This window comes from Zootoca vivipara, chromosome 5 (assembly GCF_963506605.1).
Source record: "Zootoca vivipara chromosome 5, rZooViv1.1, whole genome shotgun sequence".
Lineage (NCBI taxonomy): Eukaryota > Metazoa > Chordata > Lepidosauria > Squamata > Lacertidae > Zootoca > Zootoca vivipara.
In genome coordinates this window covers 77,300,675-77,326,032 of record NC_083280.1, presented here as the reverse complement: position 1 = coordinate 77,326,032, position 25,358 = coordinate 77,300,675, and the positions used below count along the sequence as shown (strand labels likewise).

The 25,358-nt window shown below is 39.6% G+C and overlaps 1 protein-coding gene across 2 annotated transcripts in view; it reads left to right on the top strand.

The window, feature by feature from the left end:
• WAPL (WAPL cohesin release factor) overlaps positions 1 to 25,358 on the top strand; it is a 41,309-nt gene that overhangs the window by 2,106 nt on the left and 13,845 nt on the right. For both annotated transcript variants that reach the window (XM_035137610.2, XM_035137609.2), the window contains exons 2-10: positions 2,777 to 3,297; positions 11,450 to 12,487; positions 16,286 to 16,404; positions 17,285 to 17,380; positions 18,484 to 18,636; positions 18,870 to 19,006; positions 20,910 to 21,021; positions 22,338 to 22,565; positions 24,503 to 24,614. In XM_035137610.2, coding sequence (XP_034993501.2) covers positions 2,799 to 3,297; positions 11,450 to 12,487; positions 16,286 to 16,404; positions 17,285 to 17,380; positions 18,484 to 18,636; positions 18,870 to 19,006; positions 20,910 to 21,021; positions 22,338 to 22,565; positions 24,503 to 24,614 — 2,494 coding nt within the window. In that variant the 5' untranslated portion in view covers positions 2,777 to 2,798. The remainder of the gene's footprint in view (positions 1 to 2,776; positions 3,298 to 11,449; positions 12,488 to 16,285; positions 16,405 to 17,284; positions 17,381 to 18,483; positions 18,637 to 18,869; positions 19,007 to 20,909; positions 21,022 to 22,337; positions 22,566 to 24,502; positions 24,615 to 25,358) is intronic.

Here is a 25,358-nt window from a genome sequence, read left to right as displayed (position 1 = left end):
TCCACAGTAAAGTAAAACAAGAAGTTATTTACCAAGCAATTTATGCAAGATGCTGTTTTAAAAACTGGCGTGTGTGGCTGAATGTAATTTGTCCATTAGCAAGTAATACTATTATTGAGCACAATTCAAAGTGTTGGTGCTGACCTTTAAAGCCTTAAACAGCTTCGGCCCAGTATACCTGAAGGAGCGTCTCCACCCCCATCGTTCACTGAGGTCCAGGTCTGAGGGCCTTCTGGTGGTTCCCTCACTGCGAGAAGTGAGGTTACAGGGAACCAGGTAGAGGGCCTTCTCAGTAGTGGCGCCCACCCCGTGGAACACCCATCAGATGTCAAGGAAATAAACAACTATCTTAGATTTAGAAGACAGTCCTGTTTAGAGAAGCTTTTAATGTCTGATGTTTTCTCACTTGATTATTATGATTATCATCTTCAATAATTTTGTTGGGAGCCACCCAGAGTGGCTGGGGAAACCCAGCCAGATGGGCAGGGTATAAATAATAAATTGTTGTTGTTGTTTTAAACCACCTCTATACCATAAGTTGACAAATTGCACCAGTGTATCAATAGTGATGCCGACTGGGTGAGACCAGTACAGGTCATATTTGAATTGCCCCTTTCACCAGCATTTTCTAGTACAGTATGTATTCATATATCATTTGATGTTCTAGTAATCTATCCTAGTTTAATAAAATATTCCACATATTTCAAATAGCAACTTTAAAAAGCTTGAAGAATTAAAATGACAATAGGGTTTTAAAAAGAAACAAATAACTTTAAATTTTGTTAGCTCCAGAATCTTGTGATAAGGGCAACAGTGTTTATAAAACAATTTTCTAGTCTTGTGCCCATGGATGCCCATGTTTGAGAGGATGAGATCCACAGCCTTAGGGTAAGGCTGTACGATACATGGAATATCAGGATTTTAGTTGTTAGGGATGCTTTTCATGGCTTGTTAACAAATCAATCAATACATTACGGTATATTTTTCTTTTGTCTACTGTATTACATTTTACAGAGCTGTTCTAGACAATTTGAAGCTGTGGCTGTTTTTGCAAACACTGACTTAGTTGTGTGTGAGTCTGTAGGGAATAATGTGCTTTGATTGAGATGGGACCATGGGTGTAGCTGGGGGGACAGCTGCTCCCCCAATCAACAAAAATCAATAAAAATACTTAACTAACTGAGGTTCTGACCCCCCTTACAAAAATCCTGACTACACCCATGAATGGGACATAAACTGAAAAAAAGGTTGTCACAGTTGCTACCTTATAGGCAGAAATAAAATGATATACTGAAAGTAACATCTAAGTTAATCTACTTAATATGTATGTATGTAATATGGGATTAACAGTTAATAGATTTTTTTGCAGTTTTGTCTTGTACAAGCTTTGTGTCTTGAATTTTGTGTGTTGAAATACTTACCTGGTATATTGAAACATCAGCTTTTTTCTCTTTAGCGGAATGTTTGTCTTCTATGCTGATCAAAAACTCTTTTTCCCACTCAAAATATTGAGTCTTGGGATGTTTTGTTTTTGAAATTTAAGTAGGATGCACTCTTGTCACAGTCAGTAGTTTTATCATCTGTTATGAGGTTCAGGAATGTTTATTAAAACAATATAGTGTCCCAAGTTCTTAGGAAAACTACAAAGAGACTCACTGTTAAGATAAGAGCCCCAAATAGTGTTTTGATTCCATATCATGGTTGAAGCATGAGCCATTTACTGCTAAGAGGAGAGCTAATATTATGGCTGTGGTTTAAACCACAAGGAGAACAGGCTGTGCTGTCATTGATGATTAAAGCTGTTTATGGTTGCAGCATCAGAGTCATGGAGTGAGCCACTGGTGTTAATCATTTTAGAAGCAGTAGACCCCCAAAATGTTGTGGTCAGAGGCAGAAGCCTGTACCCATAACCTATGAGCTCGGTCCCCTTCCCCCCCACTTCCATGGTTTAACTTCATAAATTTAAAGCATTCCTTGCCCTGTTCATCAATCAAAAAGGCTCCCAGGACAGCTTGTAGATAATCTTTTTTAAAAAAGTAGTCTCTGACCTCATGACACAAAAGGCAAAAGTGTTGAGGAGCGAAGATGGAAAACTAGCAAGCACAAGAACTGCTTCTTGATGTTGTCGGGTTCTTATAACAACCAGCTTAGATGGCAACAGCTCAATGAGAGAAGAAGCCTAATAGAGCTGCTTCCCTTCTGGTCCTGCTTCCCTTCTGCCTCAGCTGCAGTCTGATGGAATAGTAAAGGCCAAAATTTTCTACCTTGGGTAGAAAATTTGCCTTTAAGGCTTGATGCGAATACTTTCTAATATGAATGGCATGTCATCAGTAGTATAAAAGCAAACAAGAACATGTAAATAATTGAAAGGGAGCTTAACTATGCATCTCCCCCCCCAAAAAAACCCCCTAATGTCAGGCGCAGTCTGTGAATGTAGTGTGAAAATCTTTTAAGATGATAAACTTAATTTTTATCCATTAACTTGTGTTATTTTAGGTTGGCGACAGCTAAACCAGTGGTCCTCCAGAGGTTCTGAATTACATTTCCCATCATTCTTGACCATTGGCTTTGCTAGCTGGGTCTGATGGAAGTTATAGTTCAGTAATGTCTGAAGGGTCTCAGGTTAGACAGCCCTGCTTTAGGTGATATTCTGTAAAAGTGCCACGAGTATTGTTTCATGTAATTATTGTTTATTTGAAAGATGTTTCTGCGTGTAACTTAATATAATAAAATGTAGTAAAATTGTATTCTAAAAGATACTCTTTTTTTTCTACAGAGAATATGAAACAGTTGTCAAAATGACATCCAGATTTGGGAAGACGTATAGCAGGAAAGGGGGCAATGGCAGTTCAAAATTTGATGAAGTTTTTTCCAACAAACGGACTACACTTAGTACAAAATGGGGAGAAACGACCTTTATGGCCAAGCTAGGACAGAAGAGGCCCAACATCAAGCCAGACATTTCTGAAATTCCTAAGAAACCCAAAATAGAAGAGGAAGCAATAGAAGACCCATTTGGATTTGACAGTGATGAAGAATCCCTGCCAGTATCTTCAAAGAATGTGTCACAAGCTAAAGGTTCTTCTCAGTTGGAGTCAGTCGAACCATCTCAGTCTGGGGACTTCTCTTCTGTACTTGAATCTAATAGCAAAAATACTCAGTCAATCAGTGAAGATATTTTGTCCAGCAAATGTGTCTCTTTCGAGAATGCTGTTCATGGATTAAAAGAGAAGAACTCAAACAGAAATATGGAGGATGGTGACCTCAAAAGCAGCAGTGTTAACACTGTACTAGCAGGTAAGCTTGGATAATACAGTTAAATTTCAGAGTTAACAACTAAAGTCAGCCTTGCAAGTTGGCCACTCTTTTCACCAAATAATGTTTTCTTTCCAATTCAGATGCTTATCAGATCCTCTATTTGAATTATTCCACGGCATGGGTTTATGTGTAGGGATTTTTGGTTGTGAGAGATAAAGTTTCACAAATTTCACATATTTGCAAATTGGAATGTTTAATAAATTTGTGCTCCCTTTCGCTGCAAGTTGAAAGTCAGGGAAGCAAGGAATTGGTTGAGGGAACTTCTGGAGCACATTTTGGAGGTGTGTAGTATGGGTGGAAGTTGCCCAAACAACGATGGATTCCTCCCTTTACAATGGCCCTGCCAACTTATGTATGATTAAGTAGTGTGTTAGCTTTTAAGTTTAAAATAACATTTATGACAAGTGCAGTATGGTTGCTTTTGTTCTTTCCTTTATTATTTTTAAGGCACCTCTGTAGTGATGTAGAAATGTCAAGTTCTCTGCTTTGTATATTAGAGAAGTAAGAAAAACAGAAATATGATTGAAACGGGGGCTGATATTTTTTAGCCATTTGTGGATAAAGTGAAAAATCTAAAATTGGAGTGGAGCAGAAGAAGTTGATAATTGCAGTGGGAGGGGGAAGTTGCAGAAGTTTGGCTTTTTGCTTGGCACTTACCCAGGACTCTCGAATATCTAGCTTACGGGTGAGGCTGCAGAGATCCTGGAGAGTGGTGCAAGGCTTAAAAATAGTTTAAAAAGATCAGCACTTGAATGCCACTTAATGTTACATTAAGTGGCAAACCAATGACCAATCCCCATAACTCCCATAAACATTTTAATGAACTTATTTTGCCCTGTCAGATAACAAGCCCCCATCCTGCTGTTGTGAGGAAAAAACAGATTTGCAAAATTAGAGGTGGAATGTTATTGAAACAGGGTTCTGCTTTTGCTGTCTTTTTGGTAACATGCAGAGTAGGGACTTAAGTATCCTCCCTACAAAATAGAACATGTAAATCACTTCTTATGAGATCAGGGGGTCTGCACTTTGTATGTTACTGCAGAAGCAAGGAAAACTTCTGTTTTGCTCACTTGGCATAATGTGCAACTGGTTTTGCATTTTATACATAGCTGTAAGGAGACGCTTGTGTAATTACCTGTATTTTAGTAATTGCCTGTATTTTAATATTACTAGTTTCTGAAAATGTGTCTAAAAGTTGGATAGAAGACCTAAGGTATAATAGGAGATGAGGTTCATTTGAAAATCATAGAGCAATAATACTCATTAGCAAAATCCACCTGCTCAAGAATTGAAGAAAAACATATCATGTTTACCAGAAATCTCTGGTGTGCTCAAATTAAATCCCACAGAGTAATACTCATCTGGATTCCTGAAATACTTGATAAAACAACAAGTGTTCATTCACTATGCATGTGCCTGCATAGATAATCAAATTAAGGTAGTATACACATATATTAAATGATTGTATGATCTCTAAATCTGATCACATAAGCTGTGATCCAGAAAATTACTACATTTGTTACTTTCCTAAATGCATAGTTGGGCACAAAAAGTCTGGCATCTCACAAAATGTCGCCCCCTCAGCAGCTTAAATTTCAGACAGAGTTATGGAATGTTTTAAGTTAGTAGGGCTCTACTGCACTCTTATGTCCAAGACTGAAGATACTAATTCATTTTTAAAAGCAGGTCACTTGCTTGACCTTCAAATTGGTATTGTTTGCATGTCATCCTAAACCGTAATTTAGTAGGAACAAATCACAATGAGCTTGCTTCCCCCTGCCATACTCTTGTCCAGCCTAGAGGAGAAATACAGAAGATTTCACTTAACATGTTCAATTGTTGGGACTCTGGACCAACAAACTTGCTTAGCTATGATTAGTTTCAAACAAGTCACCTTCAAACAGTAGTTATTGAAGCAGGTTTGTTTCTACTAAACATAGTTAAGATTGACCACAGTTCTGGATGCAGATGGCATGGCAAGCTTTGGTTAATCAGAGTTTGAAACACTTCTGAACTCCTTCCGGAGTCCAGACACATGGGAGGAAAAGAGAGGGAAGTAAATAAGCTTGCAGTTTGTTGCTGCTTGTTTCTTCTAATTCACATTGGTTTAGCATGATGCAGAAATGCAGCCACTATGTGTACAGTTTTTTTTAGTAGGAATGTGAGTTATGGATAGAGATGTTGTAATCAATCTGACACTGAGATGCACAGTAATCATAATGGTTTATGTAGCTTTTGTAAACGTTGCCTCCTCCAATTGATAGTTCAAGCTAATAGCTCTTGCAGCTACAAAGCCAAAAACAAAATCTAGAACATGTTGCCTAACTTTTGATCAGCCTCAGCCACCATGGCCAGTGGCCAGGGATGATGGGAGTTGTCCATACAGTTCCAGGAGAGGCATAGCGTGGCTACCTCTGATCTATAGAAAGAGCAGAGCCTCTTTATATTTCAGAGAGATCTTGTGTTCAGAAGTGCTAGGATGATTTTTATGTACATAGTGAAGAGGGTTTGATCTTGCCTTCTGGCTTTCTTGATAACACTCTGGCATGTGCAATCATGAGTAGTAGTTGGGAGGAGGTTACTTAATGTTTGCCTCCTGATAGAAGCTTGAGCTCTGCTAATGAAATGCCATATAGGAGTGGCCACCGGGACCACATAACACCGGTCCTGAGAGATCTACACTGGCTCCCAGTACGTTTCCAAGCACAATTCAAAGTGTTGGTACTGACCTTTAAAGCCCTAAACGGCCTCGGTCCTGTATACCTGAAGGAGCGTCTCCACCCCCACGATTCAGCCTGGACACTGAGATTCAGCACCGAGGGCCTTCTGGCGGTTCCCTCGTTGCGAGAAGCCAAGTTGCAGGGAACCAGACAGAGGGCCTTCTCGGTAGTGGCACCCGCCCTGTGGAACGCCCTCCCAGGAGTGTCAAGGCAATAAGTAACTATTTTACTTTTAGAAGACAACTGAAGGCAGCCCTGTTTAGGGAAGCTTTTAATGTTTGATGCTGTACTGTTTTTAATATTTGGCTGGAAGCCGTCCAGAGTGGCTGGGGAAACCCTGCCAGATGGGCGGGGTATAAATAATAAATTATTATTATTATTATTATTATTGTACTAATGGAAAGCTTTTGTACTATTACACATATGATCTTCCATGCTTTTCCTCCAGAGTTGTATGAGTTTATGAACAACAGCTGATTGAAGGAGTTTGCTTTCCATATGCCTGTGAAATGCCAAATTAAGAGGGATGAAGGGCAATCATTGTAGGGCTATCCTTTTCCCCTTTCTGTAGCTGAAGACTTTGACTGTCAGGTACTAAGTGTCACATCCCTTTTTTGAGTATAAACTCTTGAAACTATTCTTTCATGAGTAGTGCATGTTCTTCAATAGTTAGTGCCTGTTTTACCCAGACCTTTACAAGTGTAGTCTGAGACAACTCTCTATGGGCACATGCTCTACAAATAAATCTGTTCCATTTTGACTTGAATTCCTCAAAAACCCTGTAATGGTTCTGTTTGGTCACTTTGGAAAACTGTTACCTTGATGATACAGTTGAGAGTTTGCTTAAAGGATGGTTATTATCTTTTTTGCCCTTTACAAGTAGTAATACAGCAGAGACATGCATAGCGGTGCCAGTTTTTCCTAATTCATTTTATGATTCTAATTTATAGTTCTATAAAATCATGATATTCCTTGAAGCCTTCCTTTCCTATTAAATATCATTTATTATCTGTATAAAACACAAGCTTGTCATGGTAAGGATGTGGTTAAAGGGAACATCTGTTGGAAGGATTCTAGATAAGAAGGCTGTGGAAAGGTTACATAAAGATTAGAGCAACAGCTCACCCAGCAAAGAAGCAATTTCGGTAAACGAGGTAGGAAATAGTCAAAGGACAAGGCAAGTAGCAAGCTAAATTCTGTTGTCAACAGCATTCATCCTTAAAAAGCTCTACTGTTGAATTCATGGGAATTGACATTGCATTTCTGCTTTAGAACACAAGCAGTGCGGAGAGTTTTGTTTGATTACCACTTTTGGTAGAAGTTGTCGTGAAGCTTCAGTTTAACTATTTGTGATCTTGAAATATTTTAGACACTTGGCTGATAGCTTTTTCATAGAACATGAAAATGGGCTATTTGCCATGTAAATGTAGGTACTCTTCTTAATTTATCAGTAAGTATGTTCTGAATGCTTCATACTACACTTGTTGACTCGGAATGTTTTCATATGTGATGAAGTGAGGGTGGAATAGCTGGAGATTTGTGAGGAGAGTAAGGTTATCTGCGGCTCATATTCACAAACTTACAAAAATTGGCTTGGAGCAGGCCTGTCCCTGGATGTTGCCTGGTTTCGGCTGCGACGGCTCCCAAGATGGCGGTGTAGCAAGGGTGTCTCTGAGAGGGAGCCAGAACGTGGCATGGATGAGAAGGAAGGAAGGGAGGAGCTAGGAGGTGGAACAGGAGATGCAGCCGGTGTGCTGGGATTGGCACTAGCCCGAGGTGCTGCCTGGCTTTAGCCCGCCAAGGGGCGTGTGAGTCCAACCAGCCTCCACCTCTCTCTGCCTGTCCCGCCAGAGGCTATGGTGGTGCTGACCCTCTGGAAGCGCTGCCGCCGGCAGTGGAGTGAAAGCACTAACTCCTTGGCCCCCCTTATATTCAGGGGCAGCTTATATTCGGACCAATACGGTACTGTGCAAACAGATTTTAAAAAATTAGACTTCCTGATCTCCAAAAGTAAGATGCACTTCAATGGGGAGATCATTTGAAAGTTTTGGAACTGACACTGAAAAATTTCTGATATAGATATAGACCCTTGTACCTCTGACCTCATCACTTGTAGGAATCACCAGGAAAGCCTCTTTAACTGATTTTAAACCAGGCCTCTTTAACTGATTTTAAACCAGGACATTCTCTAAGATATTTGGGCCTCAGGCTATTCAGGATAACATAAGCACTTTGAATTCAGCTCAAAACTTGCAAAACATGTAGTCGTTTACTAGAGGCGAGTGACCATTCATCAGTCTGAAGAAGTCTTATTTGAATTGGTACAAATAAAGAACCAAGGATTGCCAAAGACAGTAAAACAGCATGCTAATTACAACATAAGGAATAGACACAAAGCATGGTTGTCATACACATTGCAGAAGCAGGCCATTTGAAAAAGCAGAATCCAATCATTTAAGTATTGCACATACAATTCTCTCACCTCATGCTTCATGTTATTCATGAGGATCTGTATTAGAGAAGGAGAGTAGGCACATAATACAGGCAACATCTGGTGACTGATGCTAGTCTTCAGCACAAGGGGCTGGACCAGTCTCCAGTGGTTGTGTCACCTTACACCATCCCTCCCCACCATGCTTGTTCACTCTAGCAGCAGCAGAAGCTCCCTATTACGTGTAAGTGGGCAGTATTCCTTCCCCAATGGCTTCATCCCTGGTAGAGGTAGGTTTCCTCTGGAGAGCCGCCTGCTACCAGCATGGGCAAGGAGCATAGCCAATGGCAGGACTGATTTGAGATTTCTCATGACATTTCTGTCTCGCTTTAGTAGAGGACATGCCTTATGAGGATCGGCTTAGGGAGCTGGGTATGTTTAGCCTGGAGAAGAGAAGATTAAGGGGTGATATGATAGCCATGTTCAAATATATAAAAGGATGTCATATAGAGGAGGGAGAAAGGTTGTTTTCTGCTGCTCGAGAGAAGCGGACACGGAGCAATGGATTCAAACTACAAGAAAGAAGATTCCACCTAAACATTAGGAAGAACTTCCTGACAATAAGAGCTGTTCGGCAGTGGAATTTGCTACCAAGGAGTGTGGTGGAGTCTCCTTCTTTGGAGGTCTTTAAGCAGAGGCTTGACAGGCATATATCAAGAATGCTTTGATGGTGTTTCCTGCTTGGCAGGGGGTTGGACTGGATGGCCCTTGTGGTCTCTTCCAACTCTGATTCTATGATTCTAGGAGCATACAGGTAGCTGATGGAGGCAGCTGACCCTGTATTGCCCACCAGCAGAAAGTTCTTTTCCTGGACTCGAAGTGTAGGTAATGGCAGGCTCGGTTCTGCACCTTCCATCATAAAGATGGTAATGTGTAATTCAGCTACAAGTTTTAATGAGATGGGCTTGGCACATATTTAAAGATTATATGGCACAGAAACATGGCAGGCTGTCAGGGCAGTACTCCACTCTTCCTTTGCAGCCTGCTCATTTGCGTGGATGAAATTCTTTGTCGCCAGTGGTGACTAGGTGAGTAGTTAAAAAGCAAGTCTAAAAATAAGAATAAATGATAAAACTGTAGGGAACAAAACTATTTGTTTGCAACCTTAAAGCCTCTAAAAAAAGCAAAGTGTGTGACCTGATCCTTAAAATTCAACAAGGCAAACTTCTTCCAAAAGGAAATTGCACAACCTAGGTTTTATTTGAGGACTTTTCCCTTCACTTCTCTACCTTCACAAAAGAGAACAGTGTAAATTGAACATCAATGGTCCATGGTTCTGCTGATTTCTCTGACCGCTTCAACTGTATAGGACAGATGCAGACTTGAATTCAGTTTTGTGAAAATATAAATAGAAGATATTTATAGGGCGGTGGTGTCCAGCCTACCCATGTCATCTTCAGAAGTGACTTTTCACAGCATATGTGGCACTTAGTAGAAGAGAGGAGTAAAGCAGGAAAACCCCACTTACGGTATATTTCTAGTTGTTTTCGTGGGTCAGAGCCATAGGCAAAAAAAGGGACCGATGGTTTATGAGAAATGTAACAAAAGCAAAACTGAGGAGAATAGATAGAACAGTCTGTGGTATTTTAGGTCTTGTGGGGTAGGAGAATAACTGCTTATCTTTATCAAACTGTTCCTACTATCCTTCCATTATATCTAGTTGGCTTCATTGTGTGGATTTTCTGCAGGGATAAACTTGATGAGTGTTGCAAGTACCTCAGTTTACAGTGGCTAGGAAAGAAGTCAGGCCACATTATAATGGGCTCATTAGGTGTAGTTAAAGCACTGCTAATACATTGATTTAATGCTTATTAACTTATTAGCCTTCACAACAGTCCTGTGAAGCAGGTCATTGTTCCTGCAAACATTGTTAAAAATGTTAACTGAGGTTGAATGAGTAGAAAGTGACCTGTTGGAATTGCATCTACAATGGATCATGGCTGAGCAGAGATTTGAACCTAGGTATTTAAAGATTTCAGTGCAATACCTGATGTAGTGAACCAATGCCAAGGACATGGGTTCAGTTCCCATAGGGCCACCTCCATATTCCAGTGTTGCAGGGGGTTGGGTTAGAACACCTTCGGGAGTTCATTCCAACTCTATAATTCTATGACAGTAACTGCAGTTACTTCCTTTTATGCAGATTTTACTTTGTTTACAGGAGCAAGAAAGCTTCTAGTGTATTTAGTGGATAAGCTGCGCTTAATATTGGAAGATTGAATACAGAAATTTCTGGTATGCAGCTAATGAAATGTTAAGCTGTTTGTAGGTACAGTATTGAACCTATTATGAACAGATGATATACATTGGACACATCACTTTATAATTTATTTTGCGACCTTCTGACTAAATGTAGTAACTTGATCTGACCTGCCATTCCAGCATTGCTCTTTATAGGTTTTGGTCTATATTTAGTACTACCGGTATCCCAAACAGTGTTAACATGGCTTGCTCAAAGGATCTGTAACTTGAATTCAATTAGAGTTGTGAATGTGGCTGAGGCTGGTCCATAGCAATCCTGTCTGAGTTTACATTGAGGCATGGTACTGTACTGGGTAACCTGGGTGGAGTGTAATGAAAGTGGGTGGAGTGGCAGCATTTAGTCAGCAAACTCCAGACATGTTATGTGAATGCTGGTTTGGTTTTGCTGCAGAAGAAAAACTGCAGCTATGGAGCAACTCTTTCCTGCAGCTGGGTGGAGAAATGTTCTGTACCCAGGCCTGATTATTGCCTCGTGTCACTAAACAACAGAGGGTAATATTGTAGTGAACCTAATAGTAACAAATAACTGTTTTGTTATTGTGTCCCAATTGGGAAATTGCTGTTTGTTGAATATTTCTCTATTTCTTTGTAAAGTATAAATAAAATGCAGTTAAACTTTAAAAAAAGCTATATTTAATTATTGCTATTTGTTTTATAGATACAGTACAGACTTTTAACGACAGTGAGAACAGTCACTTCATCTACAAGAATGTTGAAGACAATAATATAATTAATGTTCAAACAGCAGAAATCTCTGGGTACAATATTGAAATGAAGGAATCTCATGATTCTTGGGACTCCCATATCGGGAAGAGAGACTCTCCATCAGAAGTGTCACTTACAAAGGAATCATTAGTGACTGGCTTTTATGAATGGGAAGATGAAAATGAGGATACCCGAAGAGGAGAATATATGTTGGGTTTTGATGATGAACCACTTTCAGAGATAAAAAGCAAGGATGAATATCTGGTTAAAGAAGATATGGAAATTCCAAAGGAAGCCATTAGCGAAGAACTGATGCAAACTGTTCTCAGGCCAAGTAATTGTCGGACATACTGTAGATCCAACAAAACAAAATCACAGGGGACGACAAATTTTGATAAGCTACTGGATGGCACTCTTCAACCTTTAGCCAAAGCAAACAGTGATTCAAATACTGATGGTGTGAACCCAGTGAAAAAAGTTGCTTTAAGTAGTGGGACCAGTTTTAGAGGGACTGTTGGAAGGACTAGAGACTACACTGTTCTCCATCCATCATGTTTATCGGTTTGTAATGTTACTATACAAGACACTATGGATCGTATTGATGAGTATGCCACATCTACACCTACTGATTTGGGAGAAGCAGGACGTCTGAGAAAGAAAGCCGATATGGCAACAACCAAGACAACAACTAGATTTCGACCTAGCAATACCAAATCCAAAAAAGATGTCAAATTAGAATTCTTTGGGTTTGACGACAATGATGAAGGAGGGGGTGGTGAAGGTGGCTCTAGAACATCTGGAAGCTCAAATTACAAAATTAAATACTTTGGTTTTGATGACTTGAGTGAAAGTGAAGATGACGATGAAGACCGGCCGTTAGAAAGAAAAGTCAATAAAAAAAGAAACCGAGCAGCTCCATCCTCTTCACTTCAGTCCAGTTCTGATGGAAGTGAGAACTATTCACAAGACAGTCAGTCAAGCACTAACCCAGGTAATATTAATTTGTTGCCCTTGTTTCACAATTTAATAGCTACAATTTGTTAGTTAATAATTTGATTCATTAAGCCAAGAGTGGATATCTGAATCTCCCCCCCCTCTCTCCTAATCTTTCTGGCCCCCACATTTTGCATGTCAGCTTCAGGGCTTCTGACATGGTTACTTCAAAGCAGTTTTCTGTTGCAGTTGAATTGAGAAACTGTGGCTTCATCTTTGTGTAGTCTGATCTTGTTTCACAGAAATTCCTGTGAAGTCTCATCAAAGTAATAGGAACTTGGTGTGATTTTTATTGTAGTATGTGGTAGGCTGTCTTTTAAATAAACAACCAGAAATAATTGAACTTAGTGATGACATTGACTACAGAGTCTCCCAAAACTAAACTGGGCCATTGGAGTACAACACATGAAATGCTTGATCAGCAAGGCAGACAAGATAAACTGGTTAATTATTGTAGTGATGGTTGCTTTAGCCAAAACAAACATGAATTAATCACAGAGTAGAAGAGAATTGAGGAGAGTGACAGATTACGAACCAGCTACTTCAAAGATGACTGTGTTTCCTTTAAACATTTCAAAATGAAGTCTTCTGTCTCTTCTTGGTTCTCCAGCATAGTCTAAAAGTATCAAGGCTAGAATGGATCTACTCTCAACAGATAACTTTCATATCTTCCTTACCCTGCCAGGTTAAACATTGCAGCAACTTGTTGCATATACTTGCATGATGTTCCCTTGCCATAGTTAGGTGATTGGATTCTGTCAAAGAGAAAGTGAACTCTGTTCTTATTTGTGTAGCTAAAGGATAATATTTGTAAAGCCCTCACTTATTTGTATGTTCCTCTTCCGAAAAAGCTGGTCTCAAGTGTCTTCCCCCCAAAACCAGTCCCTTAATATTCATCTATCTTTTTCTTGGATGTGGTGGTTCATGCTTGTAAAGCCAAAATGTTCACCTGTTTTTATGTCTTAATAGTCAAGTAGGTGGGTTGCTGTTGAGTCTATTTGAACTGTCAAATGAGATGGCCAAATATTCCATGAAGTAAAGTCTACTGTTGTGTAAGTGGGAGCTTCCATTTTCAGAGTTATTACAAGGTTGCTTGCTAGCAATGGCAGGAATGAGGCCCTTTGCTCTTCCCTCTTGTAGCTGTCAACCTTTCTTCTTAGGTAGGTGGTGCCTTGCAACTTACCTCAAATTGTTCCGTCTCACTGTTCTTCCATTTAAGCCACATAGATTACAGTATATAGAGTCTTACCTTGGAAGTTGAATGGAATCCATTCCAGAAGTCCATTCGACTTCCAAAACGTTTGGAAACCAAATTGTGGCTTCTGATTGACTGCAGGAAACTCCTGCAGCCAATCAGAAGCCGCAGAAGCCCTGTTGGATGTTCAGGTTCCAAAAGAACATTCACAAACTGGAACAATCACTTCTGGGTTTGCGGCATTTGGGAGCCAAAACGTCAGAGTTCCAGGGTGTTCAGGATCCAAGGTACGACTAATTTCTTTCTAGCTTCATGTTACTGTAGGCATCTTTCAGCAGGAACAAACAGATCACACAAGCAGCCATACAAACGTTTGCTACAGAATTTATTGTATTTGATGTGGTGAGAAATGCCCCCCTTGTGACCTGGGGTGGTGCTCTGTAAATCTTCTGTAAAAGAACAGTGGCTTTCAGAAGACTACCATGTTTTCAACTTGCAACAAATTCAGTTTTTGTTACTGTTCTAATTAATGTGCTTTAATTTGACCAATGCACAGCCAGTCAGTTTGACAAACCCAGGATCGAGGCCGGCATGACTGACTGCTTGTGTTTGCACATGAGTATCTTTTTAACCTCCACCTTCCAAGCAACAGTGCCCTGCACCTGGAAAAGCCCACTTGCAAGTTCTAGCCTCCACCCCCAGCAATACATCGTAAAATATGAAGGGTTGCCATTGAAAGCATTTTTGCCCATTTGCACCACCCCCAAATGCAAGCCTTCTGCTTGGCCCAGAGGAACAGGTCCCCCCCCCCCCAGGCTGTTAAATGTCAACCTTGTGCTAAACATTTGATCCCTAAATGTTGTTAGTTTTCTAGCTAAAGATTTAAGTTAATGCAGATTTAAGTTAATGCATGATTCGTGAATCTGTCAAAGAATCTGCTTTGGTGTGGATGTTTAAAAGGAATGATGGAATTAAAGAGGTGAATAGCTTGGAGAGAACACAGTGAAATGGGATTCATTGTTGGTTTGTATGTGATAGTGTTGCTTTAAAACCATGTAACCATGACCATGAATAATGTTTAGTAGGCACATCAAAATAGCTGTACACCCAAGAGCCTGCCTTACTTCCACATGTTCATGACTACAGTATCAAATAATGACTTCCATGCTTTTAAATGGGACTGCACAGATAAAAAGCTCTTCCAGATTGTCCCCAATGTAATTATTTTTATTGAACTGGTTTTAATACCTGAAATGGGAGCAATTAATTTCACTATGGGAGGTTTTTCATTAGGCCTCTGAGTTTATTTTTTTCATTAGGCCTCTGAGTTTATTTTCTTTCTGTTGTGTGTAGTTTAATTATAACTATTATATGATGATCCTATCTTTCTCCTGTTATTAATCCAATTGTTTTATGAACTAGTAAGTTGTTGCAAACCTGTTTGGTTTACATGTCTTTTTAAGACAATTGTAATGTCTGGTTTCCATTGCTTTCCCTTACCACAGAAAAGGGCCAATGAGACTTCCCTATCTCTAGATCAGGGCAGTCCAACTTTTCATACCGAGTGGACTGCAAGAGTACTTTGACATGAGACCTGCAGACTGTGTTGTCATGCAGTGAAGGGGTGGGTGGGAATGCATTTGATGCTCCCACTGTCTTCCCAAAGCTGGGTAAGTGAGGTGCCAGGCTGAGTTTTTGGAAGGAGGCGCAAGGCTCTAAAGGGAGGCCAGTGGGGCTTTTCATAATGCACAGAGCTTTGGAGTAGGTAGTAGTGGTTAGACTTGCTGCCTCTGTCTGTCTTCAAAGTACAGTGCAATATTAGACCCCTTCCCTGCGTTGTCTGGCACAGGACTTAGTGGAGCTGAAGGTGTTAACAAAGCAGGACTTGGCTAATAAGACTTGCAGAAACCTGCTTCTGTATGATGTGATTGTGACAGGACTATGTAATGTTGCGCTGTATGTTCTTGATGAGTTGATAACTTGATTTCAGCTTTCATGTTCATGTGATTATTCTTAAGCTATGCTTTATTTAACATAGAATGTGCATTTGAAACTGTTATTCCTTCTACAATAGAGTGATTTGTGGTAAATCCCTCCAGCCCCACCTGTTTTTCTTAATCCTTTGGGAGGGGGAAACTATACATATTCAACTAGAGTTTTCATCTGAATTCCATTTCCCCCCTTTTAAAATGTAGAATAGCCTCCTGTGATATTTATGTCAAAAGGAGAAGGCTGCTGAGTCTTTTCTTCCTAATGTAACACTAATGTCTCAACAAATGAAACTGATCTGTAGAAAATGTAACTTGAAAAAAGACACATTGCGCATACTTTTGTAAACCAAGAAATCTTTAATAAAAATATGTTTGTTTGTTTGTTTGTTTTAAAAAAGGAGTAGGCTGCACATTCTCTAACACATAACATACACACATTTTTGTGATAAAACGAGCAAATGGCGCTCTTTGCTGTAAAGTACTTCTTGTTAATTCCCTCCCAGTATGCACTACCCAGTTCTCAGTGTGTTTGAACTTTTCACCTTACATGAAGGAAACCTCCCCTGATACAAACTTGAAAAATTACAACTCCTTGTCTTACTCCTGGCAGAGCTATTGGAGTTTCCAGAAGATGCATCCAGTGTTCCTGAAAGCAATAAGAAATCCATAAATTCACAAGGTGATAAGTCTAAGGAAAACACACGGAAGATATTTAGTGGACCAAAGAGGGTAAGTAGTACCAATGAAATTAGACTGTCATGGTTTTAGCAGTACTTTTGTTTAAGAGACAGTCCCAGAGCCTAGTGGTTCATAATGCATGTTTCCAAGAACTAATGCATATATGGAAAATATAACAGGATGAAAAAACCATCTGGATTTTATAGCATGCTAGTATCCTGCTGGTTCCTCCTCAGGTCCTTCACTTCCTTTATATCTTGATAGAAAATAATTCGCAACAGGCACCCACCATTTGTTCACTAGAGGTGGACGTTACTGGGTTCTCTTGTGTGCTGCTTCTTGTCCTATTCATCAGATAGCCTTCCTGGGGCTCTCATTTGAACTGTGGGTTGGTGAACGTAAGAAGTGCTGTTTTGAAGAGAGACTTTATTTTTTCTGTACTCCAGCTCAAATGAGAGAAGATTACATATCCGTCCCAAAACCTCCCCAGCTCTGTAGAATATGGAAAGAGAGGCCATTGATTGTGGCAACAAATAATGGCTCGCTAATAAACAGAGTCAAGAGTTGTAGGCCTGTGACCAGTGAACTAAAATGCAGATTCATTTAGGAGATGAATAATGTGAAATATTTGTTTATTCCACACCCCCATGGCTATGTTAACTGATAGAAAATCTTGAATTTTAGACAAATATATACACCTTCTAAAGCTTAGTTTTGCACATAATGTCATGATGATGAGTTCTGTTCTGATGTTATTAGAATTTAAGGGAGTAAAGCATTGTCATGTCAGTGTTAATGTTCAAAACTCCCATGAAATGTTTTGTGGAAGACAAAACATGATGTAAAATAAATCTCATAGAGGATTTGAAATGGGTGTTCTTATAAATAGCAGGTTAGGTTGTAAATGAATATTCCAACTTTTGTTTTGCAGTCACCAACAAAAGCTGTATACAATGCTAGACATTGGAATCAACCAGAATCTGAGACTCTTCCGACATCACAGGTGTTGAAAAATCCAAGTGTCCCTGTGAGTAAGGGGGTCTTGCTTTCCCTCTGCCAACCCACCCAGTGCTTAAAACACTAAACTTCGAGATGATTCATATACACCAGGAGAAGTAGCCTGAGAAATGGCTGAAAATTATAGTAGTAAACATCAGGGCAGTGTTGCAGATACTGCTGGATATTAAGGTTAAAAAAAACCCTAGCATATTCCATGGTTGTGTCATGCTTTTGGTATGACAATGGTTATTAATTTAACCAGGAATAATAATGATATTTTAACTAACTTTTCTTAGATTGCAAAGAATACGTTGTCCATTGACATTGGTTTCTTACATTTAGGCCACTCTCTTGTACATGGCTATGCAGGCTGAATCCAAACTCATTATTGCATGTTTATACTTCTTAGCATATGGGATGGTTTATGTAATTTAAACTGAAATACAAATTGCTTCAGCAAGTTATTTTTTGTGGCAGCTAGCTGTAAATGTTTGCATCTATTGCTTTATAATGCACTTAGAAATGTTATTGGTTCTCAGTCCACACAATTTTAAATCGGGGTTTTTATTGGTCAAAGACATCTCCAAATCATATAAATAACTGGAGGTGATAATTGTGCACAGAAAGTGTTTCCATTACACAGCCAAGAATGAAAGTACAAAATGATTTTGTTGGGGGAATAATATTTTGAATGATTCTATGGCTCAGCATGAGTGTGGTTTCAGGGACATAAAAGAGGGAGCAGTTAACAGCCGCCATTGTGTTTTTAAAATATTTTTGGGTTTGTGTATGTCTGCTTAGTTTTTTTAAGCTTAAATGTGGTTCCATTAGTCTGGATTCTTAAAATAAATGGTAAGGATGTCACTATACTTCCATTTCAGTTGCCCCCTGGAGGCCCATATATATATATACACACACACACACACACACACACACACACACACACACACACGACATCTGAATTGTAATCATCTTGCACATACAGCATGTGGTCACTCATTTAATTTGCACTTTTGAAGCCTCTGAAAATCCCAGTGGGTGAATGCAACAAATGCATGTAATTTTCTGTTGCCTATTTGGTGTTCATTTAAGGCTTAAACATCTATCCATTCAAGTACTTTTCATTAATAGGTAAGGCTGTCTTCAAAGGAGGCAATTCATAAAGATGATGGAGTGTTCAAAGCTCCTGCACCACCTCCCAAAGTGATAAAAACTGTGACCATACCCACTCAACCCTATCAAGAGATAGTAACTGCCTTGAAATGTAGGAAAGAAGATAAAGAAGTAAGTGGACTATCTAAAACTTTCTTGTTTCGAAAGTAAACTTGGTGAAAGATTTTTTTTTTTTTTTACCATTTATGATCCAAAGAACAATTGGCCAGGTGGAGAAACCTCCCTATTAAAATAGATAACTTATCAGTCTGACCTGGCTGATGATTTCTGTTGCTGCCAGATAAAGTAGTCTCTTAAATGGGAGCTCTAAAACTAAAAACAAATTTTATACATCTGCCTTCCAGTTATACACTGTTGTTCAACATGTGAAGCACTTCAACGATGTAGTAGAATTTGGAGAGAATCAAGAGTTCACCGATGATATTGAATACTTGTTAAGTGGACTGAAGTGCAATCAACCCCTAAACACACGTTGCCTTAGGTAAGATATTTCTAATATAGCATTTCCACATTTACCATATTTTCTTTTTAGGTGTATTGTTTTCATAAGCATTGTAGACTATTGCACCATTGGGAAGTGAAAGCAGAAATGTGTCAAATGAGTAGATATCCCACTTGCTAATAATATACACGTAGCAATTTGGTTTCCTTCAGGAATGTCCTATGGAGAACCCGTGTACTGGTGCAGTTGTGTAAAAAGTATTGCTAGTTTTACACAAAACTTTTAAATTGAGCTGATGTTGAATGGAAATCAATCTGTATACAGTGGTATCTCGACTTACGAAGGCGATCTGTTCCGCGGCACTCTTCACGGCACAGAACGCGATCCGTTCCGCAGGTGCAGAACGGCGCGGGGCGAAAAGACTTCCAGGTTTGCCGACTTCGTAAGTTGAAACCTTTGGAAGTCGAGGCATTCGGATGTCGAGGCACCACTGTAGCTTAAATCATACTTGTTAATAAGGAGAGCTATTTGTGTTCTGTGTTCTCAAGAGAGCTAGATCTTGACCTGAGAATGTATTCACAGTAAATAGGTAAATGAAATAATTCCCACTATTGTTCTGAAGTTGCATGGTGTGATTTTTATTCCCCTTATGGTTAATAAGGAATGTCTCATACTGTTTAAAGAAAGCATTGGATAGTTACTTGGGTAAACACACTGGTGAAAGGATGTTATTAATTGTTGTAAGCTAGTTCGCTTTTTATTTCTGAATAGTTATGGGCAAAGTATTTCTAGTTTGAAATAAAACTAAAAGAAGACTAAACTTACACAAATGCAACAGAAAAACACAACAACAGAGCCATAGGGGGATTATATTTTAGGGTGGGTCAATCGTTCAGACGGTCACATAGATTAGATTAATAATTCATCAGTGGCTTTTAATAGGTTAATAATTAATCAATTGCATATGTAGCCAGTCAGCCTCACCCTTCTTTCCATGAAGAAATCTTGTTTCAAACGGGTGTGGTCTGCTACAGCATTAACCATTATCGCTAGCATATTCATCCAGATACAGTAAATTCACCAGACAGCTGGCAGAGAATCAGCTGGAAAGGAGAAAGAGCTTGTGTCATCAGAATACCACTATCAAAGAACATAATGGTAGCTCTGCATAAGGTTGTACATGTTTGCATACCTGTTTGTTTCATGTAGCTTGATCTTTCTGAGGTAAAGATAAAGGGTAAATAGAAAATGAATAGGAGATCTCTAAATGTTTGTGACTGTGTGCAGACATCTTGATTGGAGCTCTTCAATCACTGAAGCTCTTCCCTCTATAAACTAAGCATTGATCAATCCTCTTTGCTGGACTGTCCTTAACTAAGGGACCAGACTACAAGTGATTGACAGGAGCTGTGATGGTGGCAGCTCTCTTGCTGGTTTGTGGCTTGGCCAGCTGATTGTAAACATCAACAACTTCCTGACTTCAGCTGCTTCCCACTGCATCACACAGCATAGTGGTAGCCATAGAGGGGAGATGGGGAAGGGGGATCAGTGGAGCACTAGGGGGGGTTTCTTCCTCACTGCATACACTTGCGAGGAGCACCTTGAGTCAAATTGCTCACTGCTTCTGATTTTGCTATAGGCCTGCTGCACTGGGAGTGAGAAATATGTCTGACTGTCAGACTATTTGTGCTACAGGCCTGCACTACAGGGTAGTGCCCTATTGACAAAGTTTACTCCACGCACTTTGGGTTTGCTTGACACGAGGCCAGAACAACATTGTCCTGTGGTGTGCACCATGTCATTTGATTTGATTATGCTCCATTGTGACTGTAGGGGTTTGTGGGCAGGCAACTTGGGCTCTCCATTGGTTGTTGAATTCTTAAAAATTCTGTGCTAGAGACTTTGAGAAACTTTAGTTCATAAGGTTTTGTTTTGTTTTTAGTGTTATCAGCCTGGCGACAAAGTGCGCCATGCCCAGTTTCCGAATGCATTTGAGAGCACATGGGATGGTAGCTATGGTCTTCAAAACACTGGATGACTCGCAGCATCACCACGTATGTAGATTTGTGGTTGCAGATGTCAAATGGCACATCCATCACTTTAATACTCATATTGGTTTTAATTGTGTTTTTATTTCGTCTGTTGTGTATTATTTTATTGCAGTTTAAATTCTTCGGAATGCACTGAAATATAATCTCTTAAGAAATAAAAGAAGCGAAAGAAATGCTATTTAAAAATAATGCAGCATCTAGTACAGTGCATTGCAATTGTTATAACAAGCAGAAAAATCATTAAGTTTGTCTGCCAAGACCCTCAACAATTTTAAAGTAGATCTTGGGGGAAAGTTGGAGAACCACTAAACTGAGACTTCAAAAAGCTTTTGCTTGGACATAGCCTTGCCCCTGACTTGTGTAATGAAAGTCTGTGGGCTAATTGTAACTCCTTGGAGGACTTAAAGGATATTATTTTGATTGTGGCAGGGCTTACTCTTGTTTGTGGTGGCATGTCAGACTTCCTGAAGCCCATCACAAGTGGGGAGGAAAGAATGCATCTGTAGCATTGCATCTTTCTGGATTCTGAGTGGTATAGTTGGTTTAGAACCAATTTCTCTAGTCTGTTGCAGTCAGCCATGCTGCACAGCCCATTTTTGTGTGTATCATTTTTGTATTTTGAATTAAAGTTCTCAGTGCTGTTCTTGCTGCACGCAGTGAGAAGAAATAATGGCCAGCAGAAGGGATACAAAAATACAGGATGGAGGGGCTGGTGGACAGAAAACTACAGTAGTGAGAGACGAGGGTAAATAGATTTGTGAGGGGCAGCATTGGGTTTTGGAGACGGGCAGCAAAGTGGGTACCTGAGAAATGGAGGTGCAGGGAGAGAATGTGTGAATGGAAAAGCAAAACTGCAAACATGGTGTGTTGAGAGGACAATAGAACTGTGTGTGCAAATGGGTGCAAGAGAAATGGCTGCTAGTGAGTAGAGCGATAAAAGGAAGAGGGTTCATAGAACAGTTCAGAGGGAAGGATCCAGAAAGAGAGGACTAATGAAATGGACTGAAATAAAATGGCAACACACCAAAATTTATATTTACCCCCTTTAAACCTCATAGCCCAACAAAAGCCAATTCAATGAATCATGGAACTGTCAACAGTTTCCAACAAGGAGTTGCAATTGGAATTTGAAGTTGAAGTACTGAATAGTTTGTGAATGCAGAAAGTGTTTTTGGGAGTCTAGCTAATGTTAAGTAAGCTTGTCAAGAGTTTTCACACCCTGCACACAGATCTTACACTCATGTTTAAATCTTACTGGATTTCTGCATCTTAACCAAATATTTACCACTTTGTTTTCCTGTTTTTTCTTTCCAATGAAGAATTTATCACTTTGTACAGCAGCTTTAATGTATATCTTGAGCAGAGATCGCTTGAACATGGATCTAGATAGAGCCAGCTTAGATTTAATGATCCGGCTTCTGGAACTAGAACAAGACTCTTCTTCATCCAAGTTGCTCAATGAAAAAGACATGAACAAGATTAAGGAAAAAATCCGAAGACTCTGTGAAACTGTTCACAACAAACACCTTGATCTAGAAAATATAACGGTAGGTTGTGTGACTGTTGACCTAATTTTTCTCTAATGTAAAAATGGTTCAGGTGTTATTGCTGTTTTGTGGGTAGAAACTAGTTAATTTTTAAAAGATGCTTTTAGAACAGAGTGTAGGAAAACCCTGACACTTCTTAAATAACAGCAGTGATCGCTGCAGCTATTATTTGGTGTAGTCATGGCTTCTTTCTCTCACATCTTCTAAAAAAATTAACTAGGGCAGATGAAGAGTGTTGAACTCTTGAAAGATAAAACCCAAACACTTCCAGTATTTAATAGTGCAGTTTTCATCTCATGGTTTCTTCTTCTTCATGGTAATAGGCAGACAGCATAGAACAAATAGATCTGTTTAGCTAAGCTACTAAAATAGTGTATTTAATTGATTCTATAATTAAACACTAAGGAATTTTCTGAATAATATTTCCCTTGATAGAGTGGGAGCTGAAAACAGTTATTTTTGTGATTCTGTGTGTATAAAAAAAGTCCACTTTTATTAGGGCTAAATGTGCTATTTGGTATGAAATCTTTACATGCTACTAGTATAAGAGGTTGCAGTGTGGAGTTTTCCTGTTCAGGCACCCATTCCTTTTCCAGGATTCCTTTATCCTCCCCCCCACAAAACAACAACAACAGCCAGACAACTCTGATATCTGTGGCTATTGAGCAGAAGTTATCATTTGGACTGTGTTGGGGGATTTCCCCCCTTAAGGTTTTCTTCCTAAAACATTTGTGTATTTCTGCAAACTTTGCCTGTTTGAGTGAGACCCTGTCAGCATCTGTGCTCTGAGACCTGCACTGCTTGCCAGTTTGCTACTGAGCCAAATTCAGTGTGTTACTATTAGTACATAAAGCCCTTTACAACTTGGGACCTGTTTACCTGCAAGATCGCCTCACGCCATATATCCCCACTTGACCACTTCAGTCTGTGGAACTGGCACTGTTACAGCTGCTGCAGAGAACCCCTTTTAGTGTGGCAGCTGTTGTACTTTGGAACTCTCTGCCTATTGATATTGGGCAGGCACATTTACTGTACAGTAAGCCCGCAACCTACATGCATTTAACTTGTGTGCATTCAGGTTTATGCATGAGGCGAACAAAAAGGGATTGGGGGGGATTCTAGGGAAAATGACTGGCAATCCCACCCATCATTGAACCCAATGTGTTTGGACTATACATAGTTTTGGCTTTAGGTGTAATCCCTGGAATATAATCCCTGTGTAAATTTCAGGCTTACTGTACTTTTTCTGGTGCCTGATAACACATTTTTGTTTAGGCAAGCCTACCCAGACATGTAGAACGTTGATATGTGTTTTAGTCGTTTAGTTTATCTTGGGTTTTTATTCTTTAAATGTTTTAAGTAGCTGTTTATAACCTTTTTATTGATTATTTTAAATGTTTTATTCTTTTTGTTATCTTGGCAAAAAGAGGGATTGATGCCTACACAATCTTCTCACTTAGGGACTATATTTATCACCTATCTAAAGCCACCCATTTCTTACACCAGACCTTCCTTGTGCTGCTTTTGATACCATTTTGTTTGAGATGCATAAAGCTACACTAAAATTATCAGTTTGGTTTCATACTACCCACTTACATTTTGAGACTTGCCCCCAATCTGCAGTACAGTGATCCATTGGCTCAATCGTATGACTAGGTAAAGAAATACAATGGTGCAATTTGATTTTGCATATGAATTCATTTATTTTGCAAGTAGCAAAAGAGTTGGAAGGGAGTAAGACATGGTGATAGTATACAATAATAATCTACAAACGCACGGAGCAATAACATATTTTAATGGTTAATTAACCTGCACTTTCAAACTTGTAATATATAATCATGTAATCAAGATTCAAGTGATAGTGTTAATGGAAGAAGTATCTGATAGAGTGCTGCTTTTAATTTATAAACTCATTTTTCTCTGTGTGTGTTTTCTAGACAGGGCATTTGGCAATGGAAACATTGCTCTCTCTCACTTCAAAACGGGCAGGAGACTGGTTTAAAGAAGAGTTGCGACTTCTTGGTGGTCTTGATCACATTGTAGATAAAGGTATGCACTTAGCTCGAGTGAGAATTAAAGTATATATCTTTTATTATTAGAAGGTAGTTTATATATTACTTGTGTGGTAGAATGAAAGGAATGTGTATTATTAGAATACATGCAAATAATGAATTTTTCTGATGCATTGGATAGATGAGCCCATGGAATGCTATGAATTTTCCAAAAACCTTTTAAATAGAGATCTTATCACAGGTAATTCTGTGAGAGGCTTTCCCCACACCATTGCAGCAGAGGCCTGTTGGTACTCCTTGCTGAGTGAGCCTAGTAGTTGTGGAGTGCTCAGTTCCCTAGTTCAATTTTAACATTGCAAGCCTTCCCAATGATGACCTTGGAAATAAGAGCTTTTGTCTTGATAATGTGTAACTTTTGGAGCAAAGGAAATGGTTTGGTTCTGTAATACTTGGGGCAAGAGCTACACATGGATGGGAAGGGATCAGTGGGAAGCGATCAGCTGTCCTCATTGAAGTGAATCTTATTTTACAAGAAATATGTAAAATAAGCCTATGTAGCTCTCGCTTTTCCCTGTCAGACGTTATATGGAGAATTCTGGCTGTGTGTATCAGCTGCCACAGGATTGAAACCTCTTGCCTGCCTGCCTTCCCCAGCCAAGAGAGCTGTGTGCCAGGCGGCTGGGGGGGGGGGAGAGCAGCAGGGGAATGGATCGTTCCTCGGCTCCGGGGGACAGAACCGAAGTGTGGCGGGTGCTGCTTGCCGGGGCTTCAAGCAGCGCCC